Source organism: Dinoponera quadriceps, unplaced genomic scaffold (assembly GCF_001313825.1).
Source record: "Dinoponera quadriceps isolate SergipeBrazil2010 unplaced genomic scaffold, ASM131382v1 scaffold46, whole genome shotgun sequence".
NCBI classification, from domain to species: Eukaryota; Metazoa; Arthropoda; class Insecta; order Hymenoptera; family Formicidae; genus Dinoponera; species Dinoponera quadriceps.
Genome location: NW_014554488.1, coordinates 1,069,671 through 1,079,900, shown reverse-complemented (window position 1 = coordinate 1,079,900; position 10,230 = coordinate 1,069,671). Strand labels below are relative to the sequence as shown.

At 35.2% G+C, this 10,230-nt stretch overlaps 1 protein-coding gene across 4 annotated transcripts; it reads right to left on the bottom strand.

Annotated features, from left to right (window-relative positions):
* Positions 1-25: 25 nt before the first annotated feature.
* Positions 26-10,134, bottom strand: LOC106751114 (angiopoietin-4). 4 transcript variants are annotated; one of them, XM_014631932.1, is made up of 11 exons: positions 9,879-9,981; positions 8,019-8,130; positions 7,226-7,503; positions 6,477-7,003; positions 6,112-6,374; positions 5,408-5,687; positions 5,090-5,221; positions 4,713-4,900; positions 1,367-1,510; positions 1,090-1,214; positions 26-371 (listed from the first exon to the last, which is right to left on the bottom strand). In XM_014631932.1, exons 3-11 carry the CDS (start codon positions 7,404-7,406, stop codon positions 268-270), a joined length of 1,944 nt encoding a protein of 647 aa, XP_014487418.1. In that variant the 5' UTR covers positions 7,407-7,503; positions 8,019-8,130; positions 9,879-9,981; the 3' UTR covers positions 26-267. The 4 variants fall into 4 exon arrangements, with proteins under 4 accessions (XP_014487418.1, XP_014487409.1, XP_014487393.1 ...); XM_014631907.1 differs by having other exon boundaries at positions 268-371; positions 8,019-9,467; positions 9,879-10,134; XM_014631914.1 differs by lacking the exon at positions 9,879-9,981 and adding an exon at positions 8,773-9,868 and having other exon boundaries at positions 268-371; positions 8,019-8,229.
* Positions 10,135-10,230: the final 96 nt, after the last annotated feature.

The window sequence follows — 10,230 nt, the reverse complement described above, 5'->3', positions numbered from 1 at the left end:
TACTATTACCTTCTCCTCTACATTTTTTATTTACTCTACATTTTATAATTTCAAACATAAAGAAGAGATTTAAATCATGAACTCTCTTAAATTAATTATAAATGCAGAAGTTGGGGAATAATGGAGAAAAAATAAGTGTTTTGAGTCCACATTAATGGTGTCCATATATTTTTGCAATATTTCGAATATTATGTGCAAGATTGTTATTTGATTATTGTAAAAAGTTTCGATTAAGTTAACATTTCAAACTTCACGCAGTTCCAATATTTACATTGTTGTCGTTGTCATTGTAGTTGGACCTTTCGGTTTAATCATCATTAATGCACGTTTTAAGGTATAATCCCAGCCTCTCCATCGGAACCATACGATACCTTTAACAATAATATAATTCTATTACTCATTAATACAATTTGAAAACTTAATTCTCAAGTATATAAAGCAAAAATACCAATGCTTGAACATGTACCTAAGTCTGGACACATTTTTGTTGTTCTGGTCTTTAAATAAGAACTTTCAACATAAAAAAAAATATATATATAAGAATTTTCAACATAAAAAAATATATATTTTTTTTTATGTTGAAACTTCTTATTTAAAGTGTATATATATATATATATATGTTTATTTATTTATTTATTTATTATTTATTTATTTATTTATTTATTTATATATATATATATATATTATATTCAATATGTATGTATATATATATTTTTTTTACATATACATTATATATATATACATATTCAATATGTATGTATATATATATTTTTTTTTACATATACATTATATATATATACATATATATATACATACATATTGAATATATACAAATATTTTAAGTTTAATGATTAAATATTTGTATTTAAAGAGCTAAACAACAAAAATATCCACAGTTAGTACGTGTCCAGGCATAGATACTTTTATTTTAATTTTTTCGTTGATTTGTGCGAGAAAAACATAAGAATCAAGTTTTATCAAGATCTATAATCTTCATTTATTTCTTATCTTAATCTTTTATCATATTTTTGTCAATTTCGAACGATAAATTTCTTCGATAATGTTTACTTTATATAATGATAAAAATACCTTGTCGTGCGGTAAGATCTTGTGGATCGTTCAAATAAAGTCCATTCAAACCACGTCCGCAAGACTTCCACCACCAGCCACCTTTGAGCATCGAAGCGCAGTTCAACGATGATCTATCGTTATCTCTAAAAAATATAAATATTTCGCATAATTCTGTACTTGATGGAAAGTATATACATACTTGCAGCATAAATACTTTTATCGCGTTATTATCACAATGCAAGAATATATATGTTATTATTGTTATTATAGATTATATGCACACAAATAATTTTACCTATTGTACGTGGAGAACGGACTGTTGTTTGATCCGTACCAAGGATCGTTTAATGAATCTCCAGCATTTCCTTCGTAACCATCTATTTCCAATTTGTAATACTCTCCTTCTGAATAAATCTTGAAGTGCGAATATTGGGCATACCTAGAAAGATAAACTGTTATAGTTATAATATATTGGGTACTCTAAATTAATTTTAAACTTATATTCACGCAGCTTACCGTCAATTTGAAAAGTGCAAGATTAAGGGGACATTAGACCTTTGAAATGACCAAAAAATCAATTTTTGGATTTTAACGATTTCTTATAGGACAGTCTTTTAGCAGTGTTTTGCCGTTTGTTGAACTTAAAAATATTGAAAATTATGATATTGGCAGCTGAAAAATGAAAGAGACGTGTGCTCAAAATTTTCGATATATCTCGTAAAACAAAAATTTCACTATACCAGCATTCTATATTACAAATATGTCGAACTTCTTGAGAAATGTTTAGGAAATTTTACACAGAATGCGAACGAAGATTTCCACTCATTAGTATGGAAGATTGCTTCTAAGCATAATTTCTCCGGGCTAGAAATTGTGCAAATAACTGTATATTTAAGGCTCCGGAGTATCCGCGGCCATATTGGTGATAGGCGAGAAATGACATATTGAGAAACATTGCATGCCATTTGCAAATAAAGAGATGGTTTGATAAAACAATACTTGAGATCGCTTGAAGACACTTGTGAAGATGGACAAAAATTCTCCTTTTCCTTTTGTAAGAAAACACGATCTCATGGTTATTAAAAGGAATGGAAAATATGATCCTACGTATAAAATTCCAGAATTAATCTTAGTTTTCGTCCATTTTTACATATGTCATACCTGCACAAATAAATAATATGGAAATGGCACATAACACAAAATTTCGTTGTCAACACGCCACTCTTCATGCATATCTGTAAGTGCGGTCAAGCAAGCGCTACAAATGTTTTGAAGCATTTTTCCTTTTTTTCTTCCTTTATTCGGGCCCAGAAATAAATGAGAAGAAAAAATGCTTCGAAGCATTTGTAACACTTGATGGATGCACTCTATTTGTTCATTCTTTTGTTGTTCTGAACTTTGTGATTCGCTATTGTCAACACAGAGTTCTTGGCTGATTGTTACGAAGCCTTAAGTGCAACGATGTTTAATGACGAATGTAAAAGATATTTAAACGTATTAAATAATTTAAATACCGATTTTCGGGTGAAAAAGTTGTTAATATGTGCGAAGAATTAAACCAGGCGCGCTGCACGCAAAGCAAGAGCTTTTTTTGTGGAAGAAGATCGATTTCTCTGTTATCAATAGATAACAATGGATAACGAGAATCTGATATTGCAAAACGTTTTGGATACTACATTTTATAATTTTGGGCAATTTAGAATCAGGTCATACATTTTATTACGTTGAAAATCGGTTGTGAAACTTTGAACGTATTTTCTCGAAACTATGTTTTTCATCAATTTCATTATAATTTCTCAAGAACAAAAAGAAAAAAAGAGATATCGAAACAATTTTTTTTAATGTTTCCAATTAAATTCTCTACAAACCAAACCTAAAGCAGTACTCTACAAAAATGGCATTTATTTTATTTATTAAAAAATAAAACAAAAAGACAACAGATTTCGAAGCAATATGGTTTTTGAAGTGTCAATCTTTCAATAAATGTTATTTCTTCTGTTTCGGAGGTTTAATCGATAACGAATTTATTCAAAAGGAGAATACCGCTTGCAGCTTTTCAAAATTTTACGATAGGATTGCAAAATTGGAGTGGAAAAACTAGAGAAAGAACTCATTCTTCATTGCTGCATATTTTATAAAAAACAAGCTTTTTTGCAACTTTTAATATCTCATTCGTTTCTCAAAGCCATATATAAACTATTATTAAAACGTCAATTTATTTATATTTATTGAGTAATTTGTACGTAGGTAGCTATTTTTATTTCTGGCCTTGGTAGCAGTAAATGTTGCTAGGCGCCATCTGACGTTGTCATTGGAAACTTGACATTGTTGAACATAAGAACACATTGTCATTTGAGCGCGGTTTGTGTTGTTTACAGTGAATTGAAAAATTCATGGACAAAAAATGGAATTAACTCGTAAACATTTTCGTGCGATTATTTTTCATAACTTTCGACGTGGATTATCAAGACAAGAGTGCATCGGTGAACTTAATTCTTTATACAATGAGAAAGGAGTACATCCTACAGCACTGTAAAAAACTGGTATAACGAATTCAATCGTGGCCGACGTTCGCTCCAGGACGTGAAGGTCGTCCAAAATCGGTTGTTGTGCCAGAAAATATCGATGCTGTGCGTGAACTGATAAAGCAAGATCGTCATGTGACATACCGTGAGATTGAGGCATCTTTGGGCATTAGTATGACAAGCATTAATAAGATATTGCATGAACATTTGTCCGTAAAAAAAGATTTGTTCGCGTTGGATCCCGCATAATCTGACAAACGCTCAAAAGAAGACTCGTGTTGATTGGTGCAAGGAAATGTTGAAAAAATACGTTCAATCAAAGGCTGTGTATAACATCTATACAGGTGACGAATCATGGATCTATGCATATGGGCCCGAAACAAAACAGCAATCGACTGTATGGGTCTTCTAAGACGAGTCAAATCCAACAAAAGTTGTTTGCGGAAGAAGCACGTCGAAGCAAATGGTTTCTTCGGCATTACCGGTCACGTGGCGACAGTGGCGTTAGAGCACCGTAGGACGGTTAATTTGGAATGATACACAACCATTTGTTTGCCAGAAGTCATCGGAGAAATTCGAGAAAAGCAGAAGAAGAAGGCGAATCATTCTTCATCGCGGCTCTCACACATCGGGTCAAACAAAGGAATTTTTGACCGGCCAAAACATCGAATTGATGGGTCATCCGCCGTACAGCCCTGATTTGGCACCCAATGACTTTTTTCCCGCACATCAAAAATAAATTACGTGGTCAACGATTTTCGACACCCGAAGAAGCGGTTGATGCATTCAAAACGCATGTTTTGCAGTTACCTCAATCGGAGTGGGAAAAGTGCTTCGAAAATTGGTTCAAACAAAAGTGTATTGATCATCATGGAGAATATTTTGAAAAACAATAAAACCAATTTCGATCATAAATATTTGTTTTTTCATTATTAGGCCAGAAATATAAGTAGCAACCCTCGTAACAAGTGACTTCGACCTCATCGATGTTTTCGCGTGTTTAAAGGTCCAATGTCCCCTTAAACGCACTTGCTACATAATACTCTTTATAATAATAGTTAGAACAATATAAAACAGCGAGTATCGCGATAATCGATCTATATTTTATATATATACCTTTTGTTACCTTCGAAGTCTTCAAGTTCAACTCTGAGCATGTAATCTTCATTATTTGTCAACATATATATGTTTTCATTGCCTAACCAAAATTCTTTAGCAGGATCTCCGAATCCATTTTTATAATCCGCCCAGTCTCTATTAAAATTCTCTCTTGGCTCTCCAAAATCATCTCTTCTTTGAATAATCTGTAAATAGAAATTAATTTTAAATAAATAACATATGAGGCATGTTTGTATGAATCGACGAACACTGCCGTATTTTCATTGATTTCAATATCTCATGATTTCTCAAGAAATCGTAGGAGTAGTATCAATATCTCATGATTTCTCAAAAATTCATAGAGATAGTATGCCATTCGATGATAATAAACTCACCGTCCAACCACCATCAGCGATTTCCTGTTCGCAAAAAACTTTAAGAAACCAATATGTCGTGCCGCGTATTTGAAGATAGTAGACTCCGTTATCTCTCATTCCAGCATTTAATAAATCCACGCAAGAATAACCCTAAATGAACGATATTATACTTTATACAGAAAGTAACGGTAAAAGATGGAGACACACAAATATTATCAAAATATTTTTTTCTTGTTCAAATAAACTCGCGAAATAATGGAAATGAAAAAAATCTGTTGAAATGTTTTAAATGATTGAAGACGATACACGAAGAAATCATACGAATAATCTAAATACCTTGACATCTTTGTAATTAATCAATATATCGCTGGTAAAACTGGAATTCGCTAGACTCGGTTTGTTTTTCACGCTTGGAAAGATGACTCCGCGATTTCTACTATTTGATCTGAGCGTGTTTGATGATGTTGCTGTCATGGGAGTCGTGGAACTGGTAGGATTGTTCGAAGGCGAAGCAACTGACGATATCGACGTCGTTGTTGACAAAGGCGGTGTAGCAGTCGGCAGCATAGACGTTGTAGGTATCTCCGTTGCAAAATCCTCAGTTACACTGATATATCTTAAAACAAATAACATTACGATTTTTCCGATCGCATTAAACTGGATATTATGTTTCGCGATTTGATAAGATTTTAAAAGGCTATCCACTTCCAATTTTGATGAAATTTTATAGATACGTAGTACTAACTAAATATAGTCGAAGTCATAAGTGTCAAATAATTAAAATTTAAATTTCTCAGAGACTAGACATTTCCGTACTAGTAGTTTCGACTACATCTAGTAAATACTACATATCTGTAAAATTTCATCAAAATCGGAAGTAAATAGCCTTTTAAAGTTAAGCCGGTAAATTTTAAAGAAAATATCAAAACATCAAATGCAAACCGTTATATATTTTAGCTGATTCTAAGTCACTTATAGCTTAATCACTTGAGACATGCTTGCGCATTACTTAGTTGAATGATTAAAATTTAGATTTCAACCTGTTTGGGTCATATTCGACAAGTCGATCAATCGTTGGATCCAGTAATAATTCGGCTGGTATTGGGCGTTGCGAGAGAGTGGCCACATCATCTTCTTGCTTTCTTAAGCGGCTTTCAACGCCTTCTAAATTTTCAATAATCTTATTTGTTTTTGATCGTAAATCTGCGTGAATCTCGCTGATCGCTCTTTCCTGTCTCTGTGTTTGAGTAAGCAACTCGTCGGACTTTGGCAATAGGTCGTCCACTGAATTTTTCGTGCCCATCTAATATTGTGAAATCATGTGTAAAAATTCTTATAAATATAAATTATTGTGAATAAACTAGCTACATTAATCGATATTACGCTTGTTTGATTAGAGACTTACCACTACGTTCCAGACTTCATCCATTTTTTCCGAAACAGTGAGCATCGGATACATTTGTTCGACGAGGCGATCGATTTTACTTTGCTTTATCGGAGCTTCGGTCGTCGTTAAGTTAAGAATTTGCCGATCGTTTCCGGAATGTTTGTCAACGATAGCTTCGTGCACATCGGAAACCATGTTGTATACTGCCCCGAGATTGTCGGATACCAAATTCATGTGGAACTGGAGTTTCCGATCCATACTACCTGTCGCTTGCCTGAGATTCTCGATTTCGATCGTCATATGGTTCATTACTTCGTTACTCATAGCTTTAGTAATCTCAATTACACTCATACTAACAGGCTTCTTCTCGCTTGCCTCGGCATTTATATCGTCATTTTGTAAGAAATTGTTATCGAGTTGATTCTTAAGATTAACTAGCTTATGGTCGATATCGGAAACTTTCTGGTCCAGAGACACCAATTTCTCGCCTAACGTTTCCGGAGCGCGTTCGCTGCGATCATGATGGATCACACGTATTGTCGGAGCTGCAACGTAGAGTAAATAGTACGATTTCGAGAATAAAACGCATGAAGGAATGTAAATTCATGATTATAAAATAAACAAGATTTTTGCGCTCTTGTATGCTCGGTGTGTTATAAGTAGATCGATATAGTGATTTCTATAAGTCGCGCATCGAAAAAAGAATGATTAGACAAGAAAGTAGCTTCGTAAAGGTATAAAAAGCTTTATATGTATCGTACACTTACTACTTTCGGTATAACTTCCGCTCTTATTTTCAGTAACGCTCGCCGTATGAATGGCTTCCGATGACATAATCGGATATGCATTGAAGAGTTTCAGATCTAACGTTCTCAGTTTCGTAATAACCGCATCTGTCTTGTCGATGTTATCATTTACACGTGAATCTAGAGCTTCCACTCTTCTCATCAGATGCTCTACCGCCTTGTCTAAATTCTCAATTCGCTGTAGCTTGGATTCCAAAGTTGATACTATTACTTCGAAGACATTGAAGAGATATTGTTCTCTACAACAATAAAAGATATTCATCGTAAACTTCGAATGTTTTAATGTTCCGTCAGTATCGTTAATTAAACAAATTTATACAATAATAAAAACAATCGGTTACGCCTCTTTACGTTTCTCCAACTTTTGTAATTGTATAAAGTCATCCGTTTATCACTGGAGAATTAGCCTATTTAATATCAAATTATATTGGAAAAAGCTCACAATGATAATTAATAATTTTCCAAGTCCAGCTAACGTGCATAGCTCAATCATCGCTGTTAAATATGCATATCATATTTAATATTATATTAACATAATGATAATATCATGTGACGTTCGCAAACTAAGTGGAAAGTAAGCGGTGTATTGGCAATCTTTGGGAGTATAATCGATTCGTTTACGTAACGTCGAGCAGCATTTAACATACAACTGGCCTCTCGTCATCTAGAGAAATCTGTTATTACGGTTCATCTTGTATTTCTATTTTTTGAGAATAGAAAAGAATAAGGAAGGGATTGGAAAAGCGATATTTACCTGTTTCGTTGCAAATTACGAGAAGATGACGATAGCGTAGCGCTGGTAACATTCTGGTTCGCACGCGTGCCACGCTGGTCGGCGGATGTTCGTGGTAATCTCGGACTTCCCGCTAAGACAAAGCCCAAAAAGCACACGATAATGAGCACCGTTTGTCTCATAATTACGAAGTGTCCTGTCGAATTCGATGAAAGCAACGTCGATCGAGCAACTATATCCAACGACGTGAACGGTGCATAATTATGTGAATACTAGATAATACGGATAATACCGATTTGCAATCAAACGAATCTATCGCAAAAATAAATATTTGAGATGCACTTTCCGCTTTTCTCCCTTCCTTTTTGTCTGTCCTCGTTGCACGCGTGTATATACATTTAATTTTGTCGTAATTTCCGTGTACTTATTCACTCAGTCCCGTCATGAACACATTTCAATTTCTCACATAATGTTACCGACGCGTCCGATAAAATAGCAATTCAAATTCGCTTATATCGTGAATTTTATTAAATTTACTTGCGCATAATAACTTCACAAGCGAAAAGTTCAATTAATCGCATCTAAAATTCTTCACAAGCCAAACGTATACAATTTGTCACATACATCGAAGAAATGTGATATTACATCAAGAATGCATTAACAAATAGCCACGCAAGTCGGAACGATCTTTGCACCTTGAAAATAAACGAGAATACACACACACAAACACGTAATTTACGTTATATATTAAGCATACAGACAACTTTCTACGCACATCAATCACACTTGTCCGAAGGAGTTTGAAGCGGAAGATAATATCGTTACTGGCGCGTACTTCTACTCTTTTTCTTTCTTCCCTTATCTTTTTTCTTTAAGCAGAATATCGAGAGAACGATTATCAAACACAATTCATCGTTTGTAGATAAGCGTTCAATTCTTGATCTTTATTACATTCGTGATGCTGATTTTTCTCACTATTTGATTCCCAGCGCTAATCGATTAATCGATTTATATAATTTCAAATATCTCGCTGTTATCTGCCTTTTCCTCGTTTATTTTCTCTCGGCTTTCCTTTCCTTCTTCTTACAGATTCGTCGTTACGTTCACTTTTTCTTTCTTTTTTTATCCACTTTTTCTTTTTTTTAAGCAGAATATAATCGAGGAAACGATTATCTAATACGATAAATCGTTTGTAAAAGAGCGTTCAATTGAGCTCTATTACGCTCAGAACACTAAATTTTCTCACTATTTGATTGAAGCACTGATTATCCACATATAATTTCAAATATCTCGCACTCGTATTCTGCTTTTTCTTCGTTTATTTTTTTTCGACTTTCCTTCCGTTTTTCTTACAAATTCGTCGTTACATCCTTCCTCTCCTTCCTGTCGATTAAATCCCTCGATGATGCGACAAGTTGTCCCGTGATTCAAATCGGTATCCAAAATCAATTAGAATTTGTCAGACAAGTCCTGTTGTCCAAATCGATATCCAAGATCAGTTACAGATGAGATGTTGATGAGAAAAGAAAAGGAAGTAATTTTTCGTGGATATCATACGTGCCGTGGGTGAATGAACTCGCGACGAAGTAGACTATAGCGGATGCGTGAAAAGTAATGAGTTTCGATGTTCGTATTTTTTACAGCGTGTCTACAGCGGCTATAAAACGGATACCACTAGGTCGGAGCGCGAATACAGGTATGTTACATCCCACGGAACGGGCGAAACACGCTGTGGCATGGCACGTCGATTGGTTGTTTGGCTGGTTAGTTGGATGGCCGGTCGATTGGACGGTCGGTCGGTCGGTCGATCCGTCGGTCGGTCGGTCGGTCGGTCGCGGATAACCGAGAGCACGCAGTTTCAGTCAACTGTAAGAGACTTACTTTCACATTTAAGTGCCCGCGCGCCGAACGCGAGCTCAAGACAGTCGCTCGCGACAACCGCTCGGAACCTTCCTCCCCCCTCGCTCTTTCCCCTCCCGCTCTTTCTGTCAGTTCCATTCCTTTTTAACTCGGCCTACAGTCTTCTCCTGGTCCCATTCCCGTCCAAGTCCAGTCTCGCTTGGCCTGTACAGGTGGCGGTGAAGGCGGTGAAAGGGTAGGGTGGCCGGCCAGGAATCGGGGAACCTTTCCCGCAACTGCCGCATAGACCGTGCGCAACGAGTTGCGACGGAAACCTTTGCAGAAACGAAACCGAGAGTGTTACTGTCTTTCCCCTCCTGTCCCGAATGAAAGG

Coding starts and splice junctions, on each gene's coding strand:
- LOC106751114 (XM_014631907.1), bottom strand. CDS start 8,179: ATGAGACAAACGGTGCTCATTATCGTGTGCTTTTTGGGCTTTGTCTTA. Junction 1,511..4,712: donor GACTTCGAAGGTAACAAAAG/GTATATATATAA, acceptor TTATCTTTCTAG/GTATGCCCAATATTCGCACT. Junction 372..1,089: donor AGATCTTACCGCACGACAAG/GTATTTTTATCA, acceptor TTATTGTTAAAG/GTATCGTATGGTTCCGATGG.